The sequence below is a fragment of the Oncorhynchus mykiss genome, chromosome 22 (genome assembly GCF_057628025.1).
Source record: "Oncorhynchus mykiss isolate SJ-2025 chromosome 22, ASM5762802v1, whole genome shotgun sequence".
NCBI lineage: Eukaryota > Metazoa > Chordata > Actinopteri > Salmoniformes > Salmonidae > Oncorhynchus > Oncorhynchus mykiss.
Window position 1 is genome coordinate 41,704,609 of NC_143043.1, and position 27,275 is coordinate 41,731,883.

Sequence of the window (27,275 nt, forward strand, 5' to 3'; positions counted from 1 at the left end):
GTTTCGGGTAGCCTTCCACAAGCTTCCCACAATAAGTTGAGTGAATTTTGGCCCATTCCTCCTGACAGAGCTGGTGTAACTGAGTCAGGTTTGTAGGCCTCCTTGCTCGCACACGCTTTTTCAGTTCTGCCCACAAATTTTCTAGGATTGAGTTCAGGGCTTTGTGATGGCCCCTCCAATACCTTGACTTTGTTGTCCTTAAGCCATTTTGCCACAACTTTGGAAGTATGCTTGGGGCCATTTTCCATTTGGAATACCCATTTGCGACCAAGCTTGAACTTCCTGACTGATGTCTTGAGAGGTTGCTTCAATATATGCACATCATTTTCCTGCCTCATGATGCCATCTATTTTGTGAAGTACGCCAGTCCCTCCTGCAGCAAAGCACCCCCATGTTTGATGCTGCCACCCCCGTGCTTCACGGTTGGGATGGTATTCTTTGGCTTGCTAGCCTCCCCCTTTTCCCTTCAAACATAATGATGGTCATTATGACCAAACAGTTCTGTTTCATCAGACCAGAGGACATTTCTCCAAAAAGTACTGTCGTGTCTTTGGCTATGCCAGATTAAGTGATATGACATGCTATTCTATAACATCCTTTCTCCGTAATTAATATTACCTGATTGAGCTAATCATGTAAATGTAATTAACTAGATAGTCGGGGCACCACAAAATAATATTTATAGAGCTGTTATCTTCCAAATAAACTCACAAAGGCCTAGTAATACAGTGCCTTGCGAAAGTATTCGGCCCCCTTGAACTTTGCGACCTTTTGCCACATTTCAGGCTTCAAACATAAAGATATAAAACTGTATTTTTTTGTGAAGAATCAACAACAAGTGGGACACAATCATGAAGTGGAACGACATTTATTGAATATTTCAAACTTTTTTAACAAATCAAAAACTGAAAAATTGGGCGTGCAAAATTATTCAGCCCCCTTAAGTTAATACTTTGTAGCGCCACCTTTTGCTGCGATTACAGCTGTAAGTCGCTTGGGGTATGTCTCTATCAGTTTTGCACATCGAGAGACTGAAATTTTTTCCCATTCCTCCTTGCAAAACAGCTCGAGCTCAGTGAGGTTGGATGGAGAGCATTTGTGAACAGCAGTTTTCAGTTCTTTCCACAGATTCTCGATTGGATTCAGGTCTGGACTTTGACTTGGCCATTCTAACACCTGGATATGTTTATTTTTGAACCATTCCATTGTAGATTTTGCTTTATGTTTTGGATCATTGTCTTGTTGGAAGACAAATCTCTGTCCCAGTCTCAGGTCTTTTGCAGACTCCATCAGGTTTTCTTCCAGAATGGTCCTGTATTTGGCTCCATCCATCTTCCCATCAATTTTAACCATCTTCCCTGTCCCTGCTGAAGAAAAGCAGGCCCAAACCATGATGCTGCCACCACCATGTTTGACAGTGGGGATGGTGTGTTCAGCTGTGTTGCTTTTACGCCAAACATAACGTTTTGCATTGTTGCCAAAAAGTTCAATTTTGGTTTCATCTGACCAGAGCACCTTCTTCCATATGTTTGGTGTGTCTCCCAGGTGGCTTGTGGCAAACTTTAAATGACACTTTTTATGGATATCTTTAAGAAATGGCTTTCTTCTTGCCACTCTTCCATAAAGGCCAGATTTGTGCAATATACAACTGATTGTTGTCCTATGGACAGAGTCTCCCACCTCAGCTGTAGATCTCTGCAGTTCATCCAGAGTGATCATGGGCCTCTTGGCTGCATCTCTGATCAGTCTTCTCCTTGTATGAGCTGAAAGTTTAGAGGGACGGCCAGGTCCTGGTAGATTTGCAGTGGTCTGATACTCCTTCCATTTCAATATTATCGCTTGCACAGTGCTCCTTGGGATGTTTAAAGCTTGGGAAATCTTTTTGTATCCAAATCCGGCTTTAAACTTCTTCACAACAGTATCTCGGACCTGCCTGGTGTGTTCCTTGTTCTTCATGATGCTCTCTGCGCTTTTAACGGACCTCTGAGACTATCACAGTGCAGGTGCATTTATACGGAGACTTGATTACACACAGGTGGATTGTATTTATCATCATTAGTCATTTAGGTCAACATTGGATCATTCAGAGATCCTCACTGAACTTCTGGAGAGAGTTTGCTGCACTGAAAGTAAAGGGGCTGAATAATTTTGCACGCCCAATTTTTCCGTTTTTGATTTGTTAAAAAAGTTTGAAATATTCAATAAATGTCATTCCACTTTATGATTGTGTCCCACTTGTTGTTGATTCTTCACAAAAACATACAGTTTTATATCTTTATGTTTGAAGCCTGAAATGTGGCAAAAGGTCGCAAAGTTCAAGGGGGCCGAATACTTTCGCAAGGCACTGTATTTTACAGCAATAGTAGTCAATATGAATTGTCACCTTAAGTCAGTCTCATCTGAAAGTTGTACATTCTTGGTTATCTCCACGAACCCTGGCTAACAAGTTGAATCAGCAATACAAAATTGGGTTTAATTATTTATTTACTAAACACCTAACTAATCACACAGAATTACATATACAAAGAATGAATCATACCTTGATTACAAATTATATCATAAAGGAAAACGTCCCTAGCGGATGGAACAGATATGACAGCTGGTTACACAAAAGAAAAGGGGCTGGGTTTGAGTGAAAGAGCGGGAAGACTGAGGGACAAAGGGAGAAGCTGTGCTATCGTACAGTATCTTATGCATTCTAAATTACTGCCCATTTGGAAAAGGAAAATGCAATAAATATTTACTCTGAGTTGCGCTTCGGTAGGTTGGTGGTAGATGGATGGCTGTGTTGCCAAACCGAGTCCTTTGTCCTTAGAATGTCTCTGGTGGTCAATTGGATACGTTGTAGTAACGTCGTTGTGTGGTAGACGGGATATTCTGTCTGTTCTTTCCTAGCCCGCGTTTGCAGTGGCCGCTGCTAACTCAACGGCTTGGAGGTATCACTTCTGTAGTGAATAAGAGTTCAAAGTTCATACCATTCGCAACCAAAGCTCATGCTGAGGTTGGCTTAGTTTTGTAGTTGACATGTTAGTCCTTTTAACGCAGAGGCTGCAGGCCTCACGTACTTGGAACAGGAGGTTACATTTTCGTCAAGGCTTTATATAGTGGAGCGAGAAGGGTGTGTCTGAAAAGTTTTATAACCCATGTCTCTTCACAGGGGTGGGCTACTGATTGAGCAGAGCCCTAACCTTATGAAAACCCAAAGCTCTCATTTGGAAGCTAAAATTAAATTTCATCTCTTCACCAATAATTTTATATTCAAACATTTATATTGAACAACAATTCCATGTGACTCCGATAACCACAATGTCCAGACTTTCCACTGTAGAGTTTGTCATCTTATCATTGATGAGAATGTCTCAGATGACAACCGAACTGACATCATATTCATTAAGTACCACCGCATATGTTCAATTGCTCGGATTGCCAGAATATAGTTAATTTCCCCCCAACTTCTGATGTTCTTAGAATCTCTATGTTAACCAAGGGGTTTTCAAATTTCAAGAGGTATTTATGACTGTCATATACCTACCCCCAGGCCAACGTCATGACCGTACGATCTTTGTCACCATGTGCAGTTGCAAACCGTAGTCTGGCTTTTTTATGGCGGTTTTGGAGCAGTGGCTTCTTCCTTGCTGAGCGGCCTTTCAGGTTTTGTCGACGTATGACTCGTTTTACTGTGGATATAGATACTTTTGTACGTGTTTCTTCCAGCAGCTTCATAAGGTCCTTTGCTGTTGTTCTGGGATTGATTTGCACTTTTCGCACCAAAGTACTTTAATCTCTAGGAGACAGAACGCGTCTCCTTCCTGAGCGGTATGACGGCTATGTGGTCCCATGGTGTTTATACTTGTCTACTATTGATTGTACAGATGAACGTGGTACCTTCAGGCGTTTGGAAATTGCTCCCAAGGATGAACCAGACTTGTGGAGTTCTACAATCTTTTTTCTGAGGTCTTGGCTGATTTCTTTTGATTTTCCCATGATGTCAAGCAAAGAGGCACTGAGTTTGAAGGTAGGCCTTGAAATACATCCACAGGTACACCTCCAATTGACTCAAATTATGTCAATTAGCCTATCAGAAGCTTCTAAAGCCATGACATTTTCTGGAATTTTCCAAGCTGTTTAAAGGCAAAGTCAACTTAGTGTATGTAAACTACTGACTCACGGGAATTGTGATACAGTGAATTATAAGTGTAATAATCTGTCTGTAAACAATTGTTGGAAAAATTACTTGTGTCATGTACAAAGTAGATGTCCTAACTGACTTGCCAAAACTATAGTTTGTTAACAAAAAATTGGTGGAGTGGTTGAAAAACGAGTTTTAATGACTCCAACCTAAGTGTATGTAAAGTTCCGACGTCAACTGTATCTCTGTGTGGAATGGGTTTGTTACTGACACATTGACTGAGTTCAGGTCATTAGGAGGCTAATAATAACCTTTATCTTTGACCATAAGGTTAATAACCCACTGAACTGTCTTTCTCCGTCCTGCCATATAGAGCTTGGTGTGGTGGTGGTGCTGTTTGCTGCGGTGCTGTTCTACTTCCCCTCCCGGCCCCCCAGACCCCCCAGTGTAGCCGCTGCCAGCCAGAGACTCCGCTACAGCAGCAGCATCTGCAGACTACTCAGGTATGTGCTGTCTGGTCCTTTGACATCATCACACACCAACACTAAAAGCAGGAATTCATATTACTTTACTTTACTGACAGGCAATGCACCGTACAGCAATGTAGAAAGCATATTGATGTAGTTTTACAGAACCACTCTGAATAGAGCAGCATGCTGAGATGAACCTGTCATGAACCCGAATCAACGGAGTGATCTGCAATTAAGTTGTATGATGCCTTCAATCACATTTATTTCGAAAGCTATTTTTACATAGTCCACTATTTTTAAATAGCCCACCCAATTTTACCTACCTCATCCCCATACTGTTTTTATTTATTTACTTTTCTGCTCTTTTGCACACCAATATCTCTACCTGTACATGACCATCTGATCATTTATCACTCCAGTGTTAATCTGCAAAATTGTAATTATTCACCTACCTCCTCATGCCTTTTGCACACAATGTATATAGACTCTCTTTTTTTTCTACTGTGTTATTGACTTGTTAATTGTTTACTCCATGTGTAACTCTGTGCTGTCTGTTCACACTGCTATGCTTTATCTTGGCTAGGTCGCAGTTGTAAATGAGAACTTGTTCTCAACTAGCCTACCTGGTTAAATAAAGGTGAAATAAAAAAAACATCAGCAGATGTCACAAAGTGCTATATAGAAACCCAGCCTAAAACCCCAAACAGGAAACAATGCAGATGTAGAAGCACGGTGGCTAGGAAAAACTCCCTAGAAAGTCCGGAATCTAGGATGAAACCTAGATAGGAACCAGGCTCTGAGGGGTGGCCAGTCCTCTTCTGGCTGTGTAGGGTGGAGATTATGTACATGTACTGTTTGGGCCGCTAGTTAATGTGCATCAAAGACATATCATCTCTCCCCCTAGATTAATTACACTGCCTTAAGGTGCCCGTGGCATTCCACTGGCCATGCTTAATAAATAAATAATCAGAATCGTCATCTCCTCATCCATACACAGCCAGGGTCTTCTGGAGTCTGGGGTCCTGTAACATACTGTACTCATACAGCCAGGGTCTTCTGGAGTCTGTGGTTCTGTAACATACTGTACTCATACAGCCAGGGTCTTCTGTAGTCTGTGGTTCTGTAACATACTGTACTCATACAGCCAGGGTCTTCTGGAGTCTGGGGTCCTGTAACATACTGTACTCATACAGCCAGGGTCCTCTGGGGTCCTGTAACATACTCATGCAACATTCAGAATGCACTGTCCTCCTAGCCTTGCATCACACACACACTGAGAGCTGGGGGAAATGGTGCTGTTTTTGGATGAGAGTTAGAGCACTCATTGCCATCCGCAGATTCTGTTCCTGTGGTGCGTATCCTGTCTGGTTGTGGTAGAATGGAATGGGCCAAGGAATGATGGCCTGTGGGTTGTGGGACTGGGATGAAGCGCTGGGCTGTGGACAGCCAGTCAGCAAGCGGGTTGGCTGCTTGGCTCTCTGTAACTCCTACAGTCAGCCCCTCCAGACAGGCAGATCTCTTTCTCTCTCTTGCTCTCTCTCTTGCTCTCTCTCTTTCTGTCTCTAATTCTTACTGACTCTCACTGATGATAAACAATAACAAACTAAGCTGCTAAGCACAGAGCTTCAAGAGAGGTCATAAACCCAGTGTGCACACTGTCTGACACACACACACACACACACACACACACACACACACACACACACACACACACTTTGTCTGGACTGCCCCATTGGGACTGTAATGTGATCTGGAGTCCCACTGATAAGCAGCCTTCCAGCGGCCAGTCTGAACTGTATCACACTCAAGCAGCATCAGTGGCTGTCTGGCTGCTGGGAGTTCTACTCTACAGAAGGATTGTGGACAGAAGGAAGGGAAAAATTGGGCCTTGAGTATCTAAGTTCCACTTGTCAAAGAAAGATGGACCTGGGTTAGCAGCAACATTCTGTTTTCTAAAGTTTGCTAGGTTTTCTAAGCCAGTATCCTAAGCCACCATTTTTGCCCCTTCCTTACATTCTGTTGTTGTGCCAGACAGAGTTTGAACTGTAGTAAATTATAGGTTCGCCCAGCCGTTCCCTTCCGCTGCAGAACCTAATCACAACACAGGTCTGGCCAAAAGTAGTGCACTATATAGGGAATAGGGTGCCATTTGGGATGTTACCCAGCTCTGCACACATTTAGAAAGGTTATCAGTACTACGTGACCACTGCCCTGAGAATAGTAATGATGTTAGCTAGCAGCATTAATGAAGGTCCCATTATTACAATAACAGTCATTTTACCTTGGAACGTTTTCTCCTGCTCATTCTGATGCATTGAACTCCAGCCAAGACCTGTCAAGGACAAATGGCACTTAGCTGATGATGCCTCTGGCTTCATGGCTCCCCGGAATATTTCACCCTCCACAGGGCAGACCTGTGCTGTGCTTACTTAGCCTGTGTCCCAAATAGCACCCTATTACATGGATTAAACCTTTTGACCAGAGCCCTGTGGGCTATATAGTGCACTACATGGGGCATAGGGTGCCATTTGGGACAGCCTTTCTATACAGTGATCTAACTAAGCTGTGGGATGGAAAAAGGTGCTGATATTGATTCCTGCCATCACAGCAGAGATAGAGAGAGCGTTCCATCAACACACTTTTACGAGTCCGTCTCTCTCTCGACTCTCAACTCCTCCAAGGCCAAGTAGTCGAGTACCACAGGACAGGGTACTGGGTGGAAAACATCATGGAAAAATCCCTCCAGCCAATGCTTACACAAATCCAATTATTTTAAATCCATGATCGGTCCGTTTTCACAAAGTAGGAGTGGTAATCTAGGATCAGCTCAACCTCATTGATTATAATGAATGAAGAGGGGTACTTGATCCTCAGCATTTCTACTCTTGATACGTACAGCCCCTAGTCTACTTCTCTGTCCGTCTCTCTCCTTAGAGTTAGTTTATGCCTGTTCCGTCTCAGCACGGACAAATAGCTAATCAAGTGAGAGGAGTAAGAGTGCCAGCCCTTCGTGGTTTATGAGCATTTCTACACATTTCTGTCTAATCATCAGGCCAGTGCATCCAGGAGCCTGTATGTGTGTGTCTGAACACAGAGCGGAGACTCTCGCTAACAGAGGAGCCCCCCATCCCCCACTCTCACCTAGCTGCTAACACTGTCTGTCTGGCACCACTCCAATCACTCTATGACCAATTACAATCAACCATAAGACCCTGTCCCCGCTGCGTCTCCACGCTGCTGATTTCATTTGGGAACCATCACTTCACCCTCCTAACAGCACCATTAAATCACCAGGCGTCTAGGCTTACAGTGACAGCAGCCGTCATAGAAGGGGAAATCTGTCTCCTCTGTCTCTCTGTGGAGGATTGTTTTTGTTTTCCTAACGTCCGTTCACTACGGACAGCAGCCGTTTACTCATGCATTTGTTTGTTTCCATTGATATGCCAGCGGCGTCCTGTGCGTATGGTGGAGGGGCATCCGGTGAATTCTTAAGGCGTTCCTCATCCTCAGGGGGAGATCAAAAACAACCCTGAGGAAAATAACCACCCTCTCTGTGGTTTGTCAGTGTTTACAAAGACTGACAGAACTGGCCAAAGTCCCATTGATATGACCAACCCCTTACAACAGTTTATATTAAAGACCCTCAGTCTCGTATGTCTCTCCTCTCAGGCTGTTAGCTAGTGAAAGAGCACACAAGATTAGGTTCTGTTTCCCTAACGTGGGTATCTCACTTAGTTGTCCCTGGTCCTAACCGATACACTCATCATTTCTGACTGCATAGCATCTAGCCATAATGTTCTCACAACCATGAACACTATGTTTACAGCAGGTGGTAAATGTGTCATTTGTAGACTCACAGAGAGGAAGAAGGGCCGGGGGAATTGATTCAGATGTGATTGGCGTAATCCACTCGATTAGCAGAAGGCCATAATCTTCCTTCCAGGGATCTTGGAGTCACAGAACAATCAGAGGAAATCATTGTCTCAGATCAACATCTCAGATGCGGGAAATGACTTTGTTTGACATGCTACTATTTCCAAACCCATTTATACAAGTAAATATGTTATTAAGTAGGTGTTTGTTTGTCTGTGTATGCGGTTGGTGTCACCACATGAAAGGTTCCCGGTTCTCCATTTGTCGATTCCATTTCTTAGCTGCTCTCCCCCGTACTCAAACCTCATCTTGGAGCTAGTATTGCCAGCCTGTCTACAGCTCTTCTCATCTCTTCCTGGTTCATGGCCAGGTGTTTATCTCTCTGTCACCACATTGTGATGTGGGATAGATCGTGCCTGACAGTCAGAGATGCTGTGTTGTGCTAGCTGACAGGATAGGAAAGCAAGAGGCTGTCTGGTGGCACGTCTCGACACATTATCAACCAGAGAGAAGGAAGGAGACGGGTGAGGCTTTGCTCTGCTCTGTATTGTCTCAGACAGACATATGTACTCCTGTCATGCACACGGGTTATAGATAGTTTTTCTTGCCCCAGAGATTACCCTTCGTTCATCACCAAATGTAAACGTTTTGAGTTAAACGTTTAGTTTGTCATGATGACTCATAATCGACTTAAATGGGACTTTGCTAGCTTAGGATAGTGTAGGACTTTACTAGGCAGTGATAGTGTAGGACTTTACTAGGCAGTGATAGTGTAGGACTTTGCTAGCTTAGGATAGTGTAGGACTTTACTAGGCAGTGATAGTGTAGGACTTTACTAGGCAGTGATAGTGTAGGACTTTACTAGGCAGTGATAGTGTAGGACTTTACTAGGCAGTGATAGTGTAGGACTTTGCTAGCTTAGGATAGTGTAGGACTTTACTAGGCAGTGATAGTGTAGGACTTTACTAGGCAGTGATAGTGTAGGACTTTACTAGGCAGTGATACTGTAGGACTTTACTAGGCAGTGATACTATAGGACTTCTCTAGGCAGTGATACTATAGGACTTCTCTAGGCAGTGATACTATAGGACTTCTCTAGGCAGTGATACTGTAGGACTTCTCTAGGCAGTGATACTGTAGGACTTCTCTAGGCAGTGATACTATAGGACTTCTCTAGGCAGTGATACTATAGGACTTCTCTAGGCAGTGATACTGTAGGACTTCTCTAGGCAGTGATACTGTAGGACTTCTCTAGGCAGTGATACTATAGGACAGGACTTCTCTAGGCAGTGATACTGTAGGACTTCTCTAGGCAGTGATACTATAGGACTTCTCTAGGCAGTGATACTGTAGGACTTCTCTAGGCAGTGATACTGTAGGACTTCTCTAGGCAGTGATACTATAGGACTTCTCTAGGCAGTGATACTGTAGGACTTCTCTAGGCAGTGATACTGTAGGACTTCTCTAGGCAGTGATACTGTATGACTTCTCTAGGCAGTGATACTGTAGGACTTCTCTAGGCAGTGATACTGTAGAACTTGCTGCTAAAACGCCTTTGTTTCTCTCTCTCTTGCCCTCCAGTAATTTCCGGTTCCTGATGATAGCGTTGGCCTACGCGGTGCCTACAGGAGTGGTGGCAGGCTGGTCAGGAGTTCTGGACATGATCCTCACCCCTGCCAGAGTCAGCCAGGTGAGGAACACACACCTGACCCAACACCCACAACATGTCTGCTGGGTTTAGAACATACCAAAGATACAGATTGTCTTCAAAGTTGAGAATTGTTTTCTGAACTAGCGTATCATTACTCACTTTATTCACTCTGAATGTACTACAGTAATAGCAGTTCTGGAAGACAATTTAGACATTTTCAAACTGATCACTTCAGGTAATTTATTACATTAGAGCATTTACAGCATTTTCTGCCAATTTCATACAAATGACCTGCGCTGGTACGCACCCACAATGAAAAAGACGTGTTTCAATAGCTATCTGAACTCTGTGTTCATGCTCACCTTCTGAAGCACTGAAACAGGCCCGCCAGCCTGCCTGAAAACTTCCGCTTATTCTAACTGGGCCTGTGATGTAGCTAATTGTCTGAGGCAAACACACAGTTTGATTTCCCTGGCTGAAATGAATGTTTACTTTTGAAATGGCACTCTATTCCCCACATATTGCACTGCTTTTGATCAGAACCCTGTGGCTAAAATGGATGTTGACTCATAATTGTTGCCACAGCAACTCAATGTAAAATCTTCTTCACAAAGTCGACTTTACTTTCCCATCCTGGACTCATTAAAAAATAAGCAGGCCCTTGTGAATAACACTTTGAAGTAAAAAATTATCCTCCACATGGGGCTTGTTTGGTTGGGCCGTCCTCCTCTTTTTTTCTGTCCACTTCCTCTCTCCAAGTGGTTTCACCTTTTAAGGGTCTAATGAAACATACATGGAATCGACAGAACTTTATTTGCATGCGGGAAAATGTGGAGCACGTCAAGATAGCCAGGCACTTGAGATTCTTATCTTAATGAGACCGACATCGTCTCAGACCCTTCAACCATCCTGGATTAGCATCAGAGATTTCAGGATGAGAGAGAAAGAGAGAAGAGGAGATGATGGGATGCAGACCAGAGCACCCTCTACTTCCACCAAGATAGTAGTGGCTCAAAGGAGACAAAAGAGTCTTCTTTTCAAGGTTATCATCAGACAGGTACTTGAGAAAAAATGACAGAGCTGTGGGATCACACACACACACACACACACACACACACACACACACACACACACACACACACACACACACAGCCTTGTTGTATTCACCTCGCTATCTTTCCTTTCTGTCAGAACCTATAGGCAGTATCCTCAATTCTTTATACTCTTTATGTCTAATGGTTTCATTTGTCGTGGAAAGGAAATCATAAGGAACTATTCTCACTTATCTCCCTATCTAAAGACGGTGTCGCAAAGATGTTGGCGTAGCTGAACTCTAAACAGTTTCCCCAGGTTCAAAACGTATAAATACACTGAGTTATTAAAATGCATCACAATGAGAGCATTCACTCCTGTGTTTGTTTGACTTGAACAGCCATCACTAGCCTTGCACCTTGAGACGAATGTCCCATGTATGTAGAGTCATTATAAAACAGGTTGTTTGCATCCTGGATGCTAATTGGTTGATTTGAGGGATAACAACTTCCACAAAATACCATGATGTATTCATCTCCCGCTGAAGAAAATTGTCTACACAATATTTTTCCACGCTGCTATTTGGTTTGAAACAGTTGGGGGTTATAAACCTACCGGTCTGCCTCTACGACCTGTGCAACAATGTATCATTTTACAAATCCGATCTCTCCTGTGTATCAACGAGAAACTAATAATTCAACATGGAAACCGTAAACACTCAGAATTCCATTCATTCATTAACCAGCTTATGTAGGCCTATTGGATATTATTAAATCATTCAATATTGAACTTGTTGTCTCTCATAATCATTGAATCTCAGCTAGCTACATGCCACTGATTTGTTTTACATAGCAACATTGAATGTATAGAACGATTAGAATGAATGACTGGGTCAAGACTTGAGAAAATATCTAACGATCAACCCGCTTGGTTAGCAACTTGAGAATGCAAAAGTTATCCAATGCGGGCATGTATGCAAGGACCAGCTGACATCATGTCAGGGATTCTCTCATTAACAAAGGTGTGAGTGTTGACGAGGACAAGGCTGGAGATCACACTGTCATGCTGATTGAGTTTGAATAACAGACTGGAATGGCTGTGAGTGGAAATCGAATCGGTGTGAGAGCTCACTCAATAGTTATTGGCAGAAAGCACTGAAGTGCCATTTTCGCTGCCAACGATGTGAGTGGGACGTCCCATTCTCTGCCAAAGAAGAGGCAAGCACCCGCTGTCAGCAACCAGCGCCAGGACCATGGACAGTTCTTCCACACGTGCCATCAATGGAAACATTACTATTAACATCACCAACAAGCTTGGTAAGCTCGGACTGGCTCACCATAATAGTTGTTACCTATGTATGCCTATTGGATATTTTTTTAATCATTCATTATTGAACTTGTCTCATCATTGAATCTCAGCTAGCTAACTACATGCCACTGATTTGCTTAGCATACCAACATCGAATGACTAGAACAATTAGAATGAACGACTGGGTCAAAACATACAAAAATAACTAAAGTGACCAGCCCGCTTGGGTAGCAACTTCAGAATGCAGTAGTAGGTATATTCGGATGAGATATGTGGAGAATAAAGTATATACATACACAGTGAGTTAACAGCAGTATAGAAACAGAATATAAGGTGACCAGTGTTCAATTAAGCAATAATGCCAGAGAACCCGGGAATTATCGTGTGACAACTCCCTCCAAGGGCTGTATCCTGGCCCGAGGTGGGAACCGCCCTTATCGGGAGTTATCAAATTATAATTCCTGGGTATGTACAGTCGTGGCCAAAACTTTTGAGAATGACACAAATATAAATTTTCACAAAGTCTGCTGCCTCAGTTTGTATGATGGCAATTTGCATATACTCCAGAATGTTATGAAGAGTGATCAGATGAATTGCAAATAATTGCAAAGTTCCTCTTTGCCATGCAAATGAACTGAATCCCCAAAAAACATTTCCACTGCATTTCAGCCATGCCACAATAGGACCAGCTGACATCATGTCAGTGATTCTCTTGTTAACACAGGTGTGAGTGTTGACGAGGACAAGGCTGGAGATCACTCTGTCATGCTGATTGAGTTTGAATAACAGACTGGAAGCTTCAAAAGTAGGGTGGTGCTTGGAATCATTGTTCTTCCTCTGTCAACCATGGTTACCTGCAAGGAAACGTGCCGTCATCATTGCTTTGCACAAAAAGGGCTTCACAGGCAAGGATATTGCTGCCAGTATGATTGCACCTAAATCAACCATTTTTTGGATTGTCAAGAACTTCAAGAAGAGCAGTTCAATTGTTGTGAAGAAGGCTTCAGGGCGCCCAAGAAAGTCCAGCAAGTGCCAGGACCGTCTTCTAAAGTTGATTCAGCTGCGGGATCGGGGCACCACCAGTACAAAGCTTGCTCAGGAATGGCAGCAGGCAGGTGTGAGTGCAGCTGCACGCACAGTGAGGCAAAGACTTTTGGAGGATGGCCTGGTGTCAAGAAGGGCAGCAAAGAAGCCACTTCTCTCCATGAAAAACATCAGGGACAGATATTCTGCTAAAGGTACAGGGACTGGACTGCTGAGGACTGAGGTACAGTCATTTTCTCTGATGAATCCCCTTTCTGATTGTTTGGGGCATCTGGAATAAAGCTTGTCCGGAGAAGACAAGGTGAGCGCTACCATCAGTCCTGTGTCATGCCAACAGTAAAGCATCCTGAGACCATTCATGTGTGGGGTTGCATCTCAGCCAAGGGAGTGGGCTCACTCACAATTTTGCCTAAGAACACAGCCATAAATAAAGAATGGTACCAACATTTTCCAGCATGATGGAGCACCTTGCCATAAGGCAAAAGTGATAACTTAGTGGCTCGGGGAACAAAACATTGATATTTTGGGTCCATGGCCAGGGAACTCCCCAGACCTTAATCCCATTGAGAACTTGTGGTCAATCCTCAAGAGGCGGGTGGACAAACACAAACCCGCACATTCTGACAAACTCCAAGCATTGATTATGCAAGAATGGGCTGCCATCAGTCAGGATGTGGTCCAGAAGTTAATTAACAGCATGCCAGGGCGGATTGCAGAGATCTTGAAAAAGAAGGGTCAACACTACAATTTATGCAGCAAGACAATCGGTTCAACAGGTACAGCAGGCTTTACAAGGGAATTTGGAGAATATCAGGAAGTGGGTTTGCCAAAACAAACTTGTTTTAAACACCAAGAAAACCAGAGTTATGTTGGTCTGTTCAACTAGGAAAAGACCAAAACAGCATGGGATACAATTAAGTATGGGAGGAGTACAAATTGAAGAAGTGGCAGAAACCAAACTCTTGGGAGTGCAGCTAGACAACTGCTTATCATGGTCATCTCAAATAACTAATCTACGTAAAAAAATATATTAAAACAGCATGCATAATCAGAAGGATAGCTAAATATTTACCAGGAAAAATTATTCAGCAAATAACAAGCATTAATTGAGAGTCAGGTGAACTACTGTTCTGTGGTCTGGGGAAATGCATCATCAAGTGAAGTTAGGAGGCTGCAGAATGCACAGAACAAAGCAGCAAGGATTGTTTTAAGGTGGAGGTATGGTTCGTCTGTTGCAGTCATGCGCAGTGTTCTTGGTTGGTCATCAATCGACAGGATTATTGAAAAAAAAACATGCTTATTTTTTTCATAATATACATAATTTAAAACGGCCAAGTTCTATTCACAACGGTATTCAGTTGGTAAGAGACAGACATGCCATAAATACTAGGAATAGATTGTCCACCATCTATGCGTTATCCAGACAGAAAAGAGAAATAGGCAAAAGAACATTTCGATTTAGAGCAGTAAAGAAATGGAATAAATGAACTGAGCAAACTAGAAACCTTTCAATATATAAATGTAAACATTATTTTGAAACAATTTTAAATAAAGTATATAGAAATGTTGTGGGACTATAGTAGATTGAGTATTTATTGGGTCATTGTGTTAGTATATTATGTATGTTTGTAGCAGTGTGTTATATGTGAAAATGTGTTCATATTATAAATTGTATTTTTAATGTTTAAGGACTCTTGGAAGATTAGTCCAAATGGGGACTAAAAGAGATACAAATCAAATACTGCAAATATTGACTCTTTGCATCAACTTCATGTAATTGTCAATAAAAGCCTTTGACACTTATGAAATGCTTGCAGCATTCCATAGTAACATCTGACAAAAATATCTAAAGACACTGAAGCAGCAAACTTTGTGAAAATATATATTTGTGTCATTCTCAAAACTTTTTGCCACGACTGTATACACTTCTCCACATAGTTCATCCTAATAAACCTACTACTGTACACACCATTTTCCTTCCAAATGATATATGGTCTATATACAGCATGTTTTTATATTCTGGATTCTGACACAGGCTCACTCTAATACAGGGGTAGGCAAACCTTTTGGCTCGAGGGCCACATTAATACAGGGGTAGGCAAACCTTTTGTCTCGATATGCTACGAGGGCCACATAATACAGGGGTAGGCAAACCTTTTGGCTCGATACGCTACGAGGGCCACATAATACAGGGGTAGGCAAACCTTTTGGCTCGAGGGCCACATAATATAGGAGTAGGCAAACCTTTTGGCTCGATACGCTACGAGGGCCACATAATACAGGGGTAGGCAAACCTTTTGGCTCGATACGCTACGAGGGCCACATAATACAGGGGTAGGCAAACCTTTTGGCTCGATACGCTACGAGGGCCACATAATACAGGGGTAGGCAAACCTTTTGTCTCGATATGCTACGAGGGCCACATTAATACAGGGGTAGGCAAACCTTTTGGCTCGATACGCTACGAGGGCCACATCGGGATTTTGAAATTCATCGGAGGGCCGCATTTATTGGGGGGACAAATTGTTTGTTCAAATCAATTTGCGGGGGCTGCACGAGTGGCGCAGCGATCTAAGGCACTTGAGGCGTCACTACAGACCCGGGTTCGATCCCAGGTTGTGTCACAGCTGGCCGTGACTGGGAGACCCATGAGGTGGCGCACAATTGGCCCAGCGTCGTCCGGGTTAGGAGAGGGTTTGGCAAGCCGAGATTTCCTTGTCCCGCGCTCTAGCGACTCCTGTCGCATGCACGCGAACATGGTCGCCAGGTGTACGGTGTTCCCTCCGACACATTGGTGCTTCTGGGTTAAGCGGGCATTGTGTCAAGAAGCAGTGCAGCTTGGCTGGATCATGTTTCGGACTTTAAGTGTTTGTGTTATGTTTGCATTTGATTTCAAAGTTTCAAAATTCATACACTACTGTAACTTTCTATACAGCTTGGGAGCTGCAAACCTCATACACTACTGTAACTTTCTATACAGCTTGGGAGCTGCAAACCTCATACACTACTGTAACTTTCTATACAGCTTGGGAGCTGCAAACCTCATACACTACTGTAACTTTCTATACAGCTTGGGAGCGGCAAACCTCATACACTACTGTAACTTTCTATACAGCTTGGGAGCTGCAAACCTCATACACTACTGTAACTTTCTATACAGCTTGGGAGCTGCAAACCTCATACACTACGGTAACTTTCTATACAGCTTGGGAGCTGGAAACCTCATACACTACTGTAACTTTATATACAGCTTGGGAGCTGCAAACCTCATACACTACTGTAACTTTCTATACAGCTTGGGAGCTGCAAACCTCATACACTACGGTAACTTTCGATACGCTACAACCTGCAAGGTGCACGTTAGTCTTGGCACCAACAAACCATGACCTTATTCTGATAAGACGCTATCAGGAGATTTATTGAAAGGAATACAGTGAGGGTAGATATGAGGTGTGAAATGATAGCTCTATAGCTGTGACTGTCTGACACGCATACTAAACCTATTTAGGTCAGGGATCAAGAGGAAAACAGTGCAAGCAAAGTGAGTGGTGTGGTACACAGACACACACACACACACACACACACACACACACACACACACACACACACACACTATCCCTCCTATGGAAGGTTAATTTGCCAGTCTTCTCTACGCTACACGCTGTGTGGTCCCACTGTCATCCCAGACAGAGCTCTCTTTCTCTCTCTCTGCAGTGAGGTGAACACTATAGAGGTGCTGCTTTAGCCCCTCATCCCCCTTCACTGCCTCCCTCTCAGCTGCTCTCCACTTCGCCAATCAAATTGCTCTTGCCAATGTGAGTGCTGCCGTGTCACTCCAGCCACTGCAGGGGCTGTGCTCGTCTCTGCTGTTCTCATGAACAGGCTATGTTCTGCAGATATCAAATGCTGTTTTCAATCTGCGTGCCTGTAGACAAAGCAGTCAGACTTTCTTTTTCTTTCTTTCCCTGATAAGGTGACCACTTTGTTTTTCTTCCTCTCTTTTTGCATAATCCTGTCTTTCCCAGAACACCCACTCCCATTACCCACTACCCCTGACACGTAGTTTGCATCCCAAACGGCACCCTATTCCCTATACTGAGCACTACATTTGGTCAGAGCCCATGGTGCACTACTTTTGACAAAAGCCCTATGTAGGGAATATGGTGCCATTTATATGGACAGGGAATTGATCCTAGACAAGTATGGTTTGGTGCAGCAGCTGCTGCTCTATCATGGGAAAATACTATGTTGGGGAGGGTGGATGTGGATGGGGCTGGGGAGGGCAAGGTTTGAAGTGGATGGGGCTGGGGAGGTTTGAGGGGTCTGAGGAGGGTTAAGGTGGATTGGGTGGGGGAGGGTAGAGGTGGATGAGGGAAGGGGAGGCTTGAGGTGGATGGGGACAGGTTGAGGGGGATGGGCTGGGGACAGGTTGAGGGGGCTGGGGTGGGTTAAGGTGGATGGTGTTGAGGTGGATGGGGCAGAGGACAGGTTGAGGTGGACTGGGCAGAGGACAGTTTGAGGGGGATGGAGCTGGGGACAGGTTGAGGGGGAAAGGGGCAGGTTGAGGTGAATGGGGCAGAGGACCGGTTGAGGTGGATTGGGCAGAGGACAGTTTGAGGGAGATGGAGCTGGGGACAGGTTGAGGGGGCTGGGGTTGGGGACAGGTTGATGGGGAGGGTGGATGGGGAGGTTTGAGGTGGCTGGGGATGGGGAGGGCAAGGTTTGAAGTGGATAGGTGGGGGAGGGTTGAGGTGGATGGGGTGGGGCAGGGTTGAGGTGGGTAGGGTGGGGGAGGGTTGAGGTGGATGGGGCTAGAAAAGGGGAGGCTTGAGGTGGATGGGGACAGGTTGAGGGGGATGGGGCTGGGGACAGGTTGGGGGGGCTGGGGAGGGTTGAGGTGGAGGGTGTTGAGGTGGATGGGGACAGGTTGAAGGGGATGGAGCTGAGGACAGGTTGAAGGGCAAGGGGGCAGGTTGAGGTGGATGGGGCAGAGGACAGGTTGAGGGGGATTGGGCAGAGGACAGTTTGAAGGGGATGGAGCTGGGAACAGGTTGAGGGGGCTGGGGACAGGTTGGGGGGGATGGAGCTGAAGACAGGTTGAGGGGGATGGGGCAAATGACAGGTTGAGGGGGATGGGGCAAAGGACAGGTTGAGGGGGATTGCGCTGAAGACAGGTTGAGGTGGATGGGGCAGAGGACAGGTTGAGGTGGATGGGGCAGAGGACAGGTTGAGGGGGATTGCGCTGAAGACAGGTTGAGGTGGATGGGGCAGAGGACAGGTTGAGGGGGATGGGGCTGGGGACAGGTTGAGGTGGTTGGGGCAGAGGACAGGTTGAGGTTGAGGGGGATTGAGCTGAAGACCGGTTGAGGTGGATGGGGCAGAGGACAGGTTGAGGGGGATTGAGCTGAAGACAGGTTGAGGTGGATGGGGCAGAGGACAGGTTGAGGGGGATGGGGCTGGGGACAGGTTGAAGGGGATGGGAACAGGTTGAAGGGGATGGGAACAGGTTGAGGGGGATGGGGATGGGGACGGGGACAGGGACAGGTTGAGGGGGATGGGAACAGGTTGAGGGGGATGGGGACAGGGACAGGTTGAAGGGGATGGGAACAGGTTGAGGGGGATGGGAACAGGGACGGATTCAGAGGGATGAGGACCGGTTGAAGGGGATGGGAACAGGTTGAGGGGGATGGGGACGGGAACAGGTTGAGGGGGATGGGGACAGGGACAGGTTGAGGGGGATGGGAACAGGTTGAGGGGGATGGGGACAAGGACAGGTTGAGAGGGATGGGGACAGGGACAGGTTGAGAGGGATGGGGACAGGTTGAAGGGGATGGGGACAGGTTGAGGGGGATGGGAACAGGTTGAGGGGGATGGGAACAGGTTGAGGGGGATGGGGACAAGGACAGGTTGAGAGGGATGGGGACAGGGTCGGGTTGAGAGGGATGGGGACAGGTTGAAGGGGATGGGAACAAGTTGAGGGGGATGGGAACAAGTTGAGGGGGATGAGAACAGGTTGAGGGGGATGGGAACAGGTTGAGGTGGATGGGGCTGGGGACAGGTTGAGGGGGAAAGGGGCAGGTTGAGGTGGATGGGGCAGAGGACAGGTTGAGGGGGATTGGGCAGAGGACAGTTTGAAGGGGATGGAGCTGGGAACAGGTTGAGGGGTCTGGGGACAGGTTGGGGGGGATGGAGCTGAAGACAGGTTGAGGGGGATGGGGCAAAGGACAGGTTGAGGGGGATGGGGCAAAGGACAGGTTGAGGTGGTTGGGGCAGAGGACAGGTTGAGGTTGAGGGGGATTGAGCTGAAGACCGGTTGAGGTGGATGGGGCAGAGGACAGGTTAAGGTTGAGGTGGATGGGGCAGAGGACAGGTTGAGGGGGATTGAGCTGAAGACAGGTTGAGGTGGATGGGGCAGAGGACAGGTTGAGGGGGATGGGGCTGGGGACAGGTTGAAGGGGATGGGAACAGGTTGAAGGGGATGGGAACGGGTTGAGGGGGATGGGGACGGGGACAGGGACAGGTTGAGGGGGATGGGAACAGGTTGAGGGGGATGGGGACAGGGACAGGTTGAAGGGGATGGGAACAGGTTGAGGGGGATGGGAACAGGGACGGATTCAGAGGGATGAGGACCGGTTGAAGGGGATGGGAACAGGTTGAGGGGGATGGGGACAGGGACAGGTTGAGGGGGATGGGAACAGGTTGAGTGGGATGGGGACAGGGACAGGTTGAGAGGGATGGGGACAGGGACAGGTTGAGAGGGATGGGGACAGGGACAGGTTGAGAGGGATGGGGACAGGTTGAAGGGGATGGGAACAGGTTGAGGGGGATGGGGACAGGTTGAGGGGGATGGGAACAGGTTGAGGGGGATGGGGACAGGTTGAGGGGAATGGGAACAGGTTGAGGGGGATGGGAACAGGTTGAGGGGGATGGGGACAGGTTGAGGGGGATGGGGACAGGTTGAGGGGGATGGGGACAGGTTGAGGGGGATGGGGACAGGTTGAGGGGGATGGGAACAGGTTGAGGGGGACAGGGACAGGTTGAGAGGGATGGGGACAGGTTGAAGGGGATGGGGACAGGTTGAGGGGACAGGTTGAGAGGGATGGGGACAGGTTGAAGGGGATGGGGACAGGTTGAGGGGACAGGTTGAGGGGAATGGGGACAGGTTGAGGGGAATGGGGACAGGTTGAGGGGGACGGGGACAGGTTGAGGGGGACGGGGACAGGTTGAGGGGGACGGGGACAGGGACAGGTTGAGGGGGACGGGAACAGGTTGAGGGGGACGGGAACAGGTTGAGGGGGACGGGGACAGGTTGAGGGGGACGGGGACAGGTTGAGGGGGATGGGGACAGGTTGAGGGGGATGGGGACAGGTTGAGGGGGATGGGGACAGGTTGAGGGGGATGGGAACAGGTTGAGGGGGACAGGGACAGGTTGAGAGGGATGGGGACAGGTTGAAGGGGATGGGGACAGTGAGGGGACAGGTTGAGAGGGATGGGGACAGGTTGAAGGGGATGGGGACAGGTTGAGGGGACAGGTTGAGGGGAATGGGGACAGGTTGAGGGGAATGGGGACAGGTTGAGGGGGACGGGGACAGGTTGAGGGGGACGGGGACAGGTTGACGGGGACAGGTTGAGGGGGACGGGGACAGGTTGAGGGGGACGGGGACAGGTTGAGGGGGACGGGGACAGGTTGAGGGGGACGGGGACAGGTTGAGGGGGACGGGGACAGGTTGAGGGGGAGGGGGACGGGAACAGGTTGAGGGGGATGGGGACAGGGACAGGTTGAGGGGGATATGGACAGGGACAGGTTGAGGGGGATGGGGACAGGTTGAGGGGGATGGGGACAAGGACAGGTTGAGAGGGATGGGGACAGGTTGAGTGGATTGGGCTGGGTAGAGGACCTTGCAGCAGCTAGGGGCTGGGGATAAGGATGGGGGGCTGAGGATGGGGGGGCTGGGGATGAGGATGGGGGGGGTGAGGATGGGGGGGCTGGGTATGAGGATGGGGGGGCTGGGGATGAGGATGGGTGAAGGGGTTTGGGATGGATGGATGGGACTGGGCAAGTGGCTGTATCTGAAACTTAGTGCTGGGTGGAGTGCAGGAACCCTCCCTCCCTTCAGACACCCAGCCCAGTGCTGGACCAGACAGTGTCCTGAAGCACGTAGCTAAGTGTCTCTGTGTCGTACGCAATTAGCATAGCTTTAATTAAGAACAAGGTCCCACCCTGCGTTAATCACTCATATCTAATTGGTCCGTTAATGGAGGGTGGCCATTAAGTCGTTACGCAGAAAAAACCCTCTGAAGGTTGATACTTCACGTGAGAACACAGCGGCATCAGCTTTCTGATTACAGAGAATCTTTCTGCACTGGTAAAGTCACTGTTGTGAACTCCTGGTACTTTCCTGGGCTACAAAATGGAAAATAACGTTGCAGATAAAGTTTGGAATGACACAATTTCATGTGTACAGAATCTAAAGACCTGTATCACTATACTGAGAGCTTTGCCTTTTCTAAAAGGATATATTGGGTGTTTTTTTTTTCGGGGCCCCCATACTACACAACGGGGATAAGGAAGTGATTTGCTGTTTGGGGTAAGTTTATCAAAAACATGGAAAATGACAAAAAAAGGTTTCTAGACATTTCTATAACATGTCATTTACATAAAGAGAGGTGTGGTTGTAAAATGTCTCCTTTAATTCTGCAGACAGACAGTGTGGTGTAACTGCTGGGCATTTCAGAGTAGGAATGCTAATCTAGGATCAGTTTAGCCTTTTAAATAATAATGTATCCTAGATCAAAACTCCTACTCTTAGATGCTTTGTGAATATGGGTCCAGTCCGGGTGCTGGCTGGTTATGTCTCCAGACAGACAAACAGAGTACCAACTGTCACTTCCATTGTGTCTTTTGAAGCTGTCTGTGGTTACCCCTGTTGTGCTAAACCCACAGTGTCATAATAACTGTCTTAAAAGGCTTAGAAACAAGAGAGAATAACAGAAAAACGAATAAGGGAATGTGCCAAGAACCTAAAGCCTTGGCTTCCACAGTGTACAAAACGTCGGCACGGCAACCATTTCCTGGTTATTGACACAGTAGTAACAACACGCATGATTAAGCTGAGCACGGCACAAATCAGGCCTGCACAGGTGCAGCTAGCACTGAGCATATTTCAGTTAATTAACCACACACACACACACACACACAAAATGCAATGATTTCTTCTTTGACACTCAAGTAGCTTACAGAATGATTTGCGTTCAAGTTCTCAAATTGATGTGAGCAACGCAAAGCTTACATATCTCTTCGTATTGGACAAGTTGAGGTAGTGTCTCGCTGTTTCACTCTGTTTTCTCTCTACTGAACACGACCATGGTCATGACGTCTGTCCTCTCTTCTCGGTCTCTATCTGTCAGAGCAGGCATTTATCTGTGATGAAACATCATGCTGACATCACCAGCTGTTTCCATTGACTCCGATTCCACTTTCAAAATACAGGGCTTCAATTTACCCTGGGCCTGATTGACAGGTTTCCCCGGTCTTCAGACACTCTGAGCCTGCTGTCTGTCTACCCTAGGTCCTCTGAGCCGTGTATGGCATATTGAACATGGAATAATAACGGAATCTCTGTCTCTCTCCCCTCTAATTCTTTCTCCCCCCTCTCTCTCTCGCTCTCTTTCTCTCTCGATCTCAATCTCTCTCTATTGTCTTAAGGGACCATTATGCTCTGTTGATTTTTATTAAAATTGCATTTAACCTTTTATTTAACTAGGCAAGTCAGTTAAGAACACATTCTTATTTACAATGATGGCCTACCAGAAGGCAAAAGACCTCCTGCTGGGACGAGGGCTGGCGATGAAAAATAAAATCTAGGAGAAAACACACATCACGACAAGAGAGACAACACTACATAAAGAGAGACCTAACTTAACAAGGCAGAAACGCATGACAACACAGCATGGTAGCAACACAACATGGCAGCAGCACGACATGGTAGCAGCACAAAACATGGTACAAACATTGGGCACAGACAACAGCACAAAGGGCAAGAAGGTAGAGACAACAATACATCACATACAGTGGGGCAAAAAAGTATTTAGTCAGCCACCAATTGTGCAAGTTCTCCCACTTAAAAAGATGAGAGAGGCCTGTAATTTTCATCATAGGTACACTTCAACTATGACAGACAAAATGAGAAAAAAATCCAGAAAATCACATTGTAGGATTTTTAATGAATTTATTTGCAAATTATGGTGGAAAACAAGTATTTGGTCAATAACAAAAGTTTATCTCAATACTTCGTTATATACCCTTTGTTGGCAATGACAGAGGTCAAACGTTTTCTGTAAGTCTTCACAAGGTTTTCACACACTGTTGCTGGTATTTTGGCCCATTCCTCCATGCATATCTCCTCTAGAGCAGTGATGTTTTGGGGCTGTTGCTGGGCAACACGGACTTTCAACTCCCTCCAAAGATTTTCTATGGGGTTGAGATCTGGAGACTGGCTAGGCCACTCCAGGACCTTGAAATGCTTCTTTTGAAGCCACTCCTTTGTTGCCCGGGGTGTGTGTTTGGGATCATTGTCATGCTGAAAGACCCAGCCACGTTTCATCTTCAATGCCCTTGCTGATGGAAGGAGGTTTTCACTCAATCTCACGATACATGGCCCCATTCATTCTTTCCTTTACACGGATCAGTCGTCCTGGTCCATTTGCAGAAAAACAGCCCCAAAGCATGATGTTTCCGCCCCCATGCTTCACAGTAGGTATGGTGTTCTTTGGATGCAACTCAGCATTCTTTGTCCTCCAAACACGACGAGTTGAGTTTTTACCAAAAAGTTATATTTTACTTTCATCTGACCATATGACATTCTCCCAATCTTCTTCTGGATCATCCAAATGCTCTCTAGCAAACTTCAGACGGGCCTAGACATGTACTGGCTTAAGCAGGGGGAAATGTCTGGCACTGCAGGATTTGAGTCCCTGGCGGCGTAGTGTGTTACTGATGGTAGGCTTTGTTACTTTTTTTTCACACAGTTGATTTCTTCAAACCAAGCTGCTTACCTATTGCAGATTCAGTCTTCCCAGCCTGGTGCAGGTCTACAATTTTGTTTCTGGTGTCCTTTGACAGCCGTTTGGTCTTGGCCATAGTGGAGTTTGGAGTGTGACTGTTTGAGGTTGTGGACAGGTGTCTTTTATACTGATAACAAGTTCAAACAGGTTCCATTAATACAGGTAACGAGTGGAGGACAGAGGAGCCTCTTAAAGAAGAAGTTACAGGTCTGTGAGAGCCAGAAATCTTGCTTGTTTGTAGGTGACCAAATACTTATTTTCCACCATAATTTACAAATAAATTAATAAAAAAATCCTACAATGTGATTTTCTGGATTTCTTTTCTTCTCATTTTGTCTGTCATAGTTGAAGTGTACCTATGATTAAAAATACAGGCCTCTCATCTTTTTAAGTGGGAGAACTTGCACAATTGGTGTCTGACTAAATACTTTTTTGCCCCACTGTAAAACAACCACAACTGTCAGTAAGAGTGTCCATGATTGAGTCTTTGAATGAAGAGATTGAGATAAAACTGTCCAGTTTGAGTGGTTGTTGCAGCTCGTTCCAGTCGCTAGCTGCAGCGAACTGAAAAGATGAGCGACCCAGGGATGTGTTTGCTTTGGGGACCTTCAACAGAATGTGACTGGCAGAACAGGTGTTGTATGTGGAGAATGCGGGCTGCAGTAGATCTCTCAGATAGGAGGGAGTGAGGCCAAAGAGCATTTTATAAATACGCATCAACCAGTGGGTCTTGCGATGGGTATACAGAGATGACCAGTTTACAGAGGGGTATAGTGAGTCCTCCTATAAGGAGCATTGGTGGCAAATCTGATGGCCGAATGGTAAAGAACATCTAGCCGCTCGAGAGCACCGTTACCTGCCGATTTATAAATTATTATTATTAAATCCGTAATCTAGCACGGGTAGGATGGTCATCTGAATCAGGATTAGTTTGGCAGCTGGGGTGAAAGAGGAGCGATTATGATAGAAACCAAGTCTAGATTTAACTTCAGCCTGCAGCTTTGATATGTGCTGAGAGAAGGACAGTGTACCGTCTAGCCATACTCCAAAGTACTTGTATGAGGGGACTAGCTCAAGCTCTAAACCCTCAGAGGTAGTTAACACACCTGTGGGGAGCGTTCTTCTTACCAAACCACACAACCTTTGTTTTGGAGGTGTTGAGGGGGATCTGGAGTTGTCCCTTCAAACTGGTGTTTTTCTTACAGGCTGGTACACATGAGCGCGGTGCTGAATGATGTCTGAGGGTTGAAAGTGGATGTCCTGTAGGCATCTTCACCCAATAAAGGGAATTTAAAAAATTAAAATTCTCCCCCTCTCTCTCTACAGGTGGATGCTGGCTGGATTGGGTTCTGGTCTGTCGTGGGCGGCTGTGTATTTGGAGTGGCCATGGCCAGGTAAGCAACAGAAACAGCAGATCATTTCCATGTGGTTTAACATTGTAGCGTGACTTTACTGTCTGCCTCCAACATGCTATGGTAATGTGATAATGTTGGACTGCTATTGTTATAGACTGTCTAGAATATGATGGCCTGAGAAGATGTGCGATGTCCTAAAAGGCTCACAGCGGGAATTATGGCTTATGATCCACAGGCTTAATTCAAATTCCTCAAAAGTCCTGAAATCATTGAAGGATTTAAGTTGAGTATGCTTCTCTCAATTGTGAATCAGGCCTCTAGATACTGTCTACAGTAGGCCTCGTCCAGTCTGAATCTAGCCTCTAGATACTGTCTAAACTAGGCCTCGTCCAGTCTGAATCTGGCCCCTATATGCTGTCTACAGTAGCCCTCATCCAGTCTGAATCTTGCCCCTAGATGTTGTCTACAGTAGGCCTCATCCAGTCTGAATCTGGATAAAATATGCTGTCTACTACAGTAGGCCTTGTCCAGTCTGAATCTGGCCCCTAGATGTCTAAAGTAGGCCTCGTCCAGTCTGAATCTGGCCCCTAGATGCTGTCTACATTAGGCCTCATCCAGTCTGAATCTGGCACCTAGATGCTGTCTACAGCAGGCCTCATCCAGTCTGAATCTGGCCCTAGAGGCTGTCTACAGCAGGCCTCGTCCAGTCTGAATCTGGCCTCTAGATGCTGTCTACGGTAGGCCTCATCCAGTCTGAATCTGGCCTGTAGATACTGTCTACGGTAGGCCTCGTCCAGTCTGAATCTGGCCCCTAGATGCTGTCTACAGTAGGCCTCGTCCAGTCTGAATCTGACCTGTAGATACTGTCTACGGTAGGCCTCATCCAGTCTGAATCTGGCCCCTGGATGCTGTCTACAGTAGGCCTCGTCCAGTCTGAATCTGGCCTGTAGATAATGTCTACGGTAGGCCTCGTCCAGTCTGAATCTGGCCCCTGGATGCTGTCTACAGTAGGCCTCGTCCAGTCTGAATCTGGCCCCTAGATGCTGTCTACAGTAGGCCTCGTCCAGTCTGAATCTGGCCCCTGGATGCTGTCTACAGTAGGCCTCGTCCAGTCTGAATCTGGCCCCTGGATGCTTTCTACAGTAGGCCTCGTCCAGTCTGAATCTGGCCCCTGGATGCTTTCTACAGTAGGCCTCGTCCAGTCTGAATCTGGCCCCTGGATGCTTTCTACAGTAGGCCTTGTCCAGTCTGAATCTGGCCCCTAGATGTTGTCTAAAGTAGGCCTCGTCCAGTCTGAATCTGGCCCCTAGATGCTGTCTAAAGTAGGCCTCGTCCAGTCTGAATCTGGC

General features: G+C 46.3%; 1 protein-coding gene across 3 annotated transcripts in view; it reads left to right on the plus strand.

The window, feature by feature from the left end:
- Positions 1-27,275, plus strand: part of LOC110501805 (solute carrier family 49 member 4) — an 81,952-nt gene that overhangs the window by 21,328 nt on the left and 33,349 nt on the right. For all 3 annotated transcript variants that reach the window (XM_021579640.3, XM_090216087.1, XM_090216086.1), the window contains 3 exons: positions 4,503-4,632; positions 10,054-10,162; positions 25,898-25,965. In XM_021579640.3, coding sequence (XP_021435315.1) covers positions 4,503-4,632; positions 10,054-10,162; positions 25,898-25,965 — 307 coding nt within the window. The remainder of the gene's footprint in view (positions 1-4,502; positions 4,633-10,053; positions 10,163-25,897; positions 25,966-27,275) is intronic.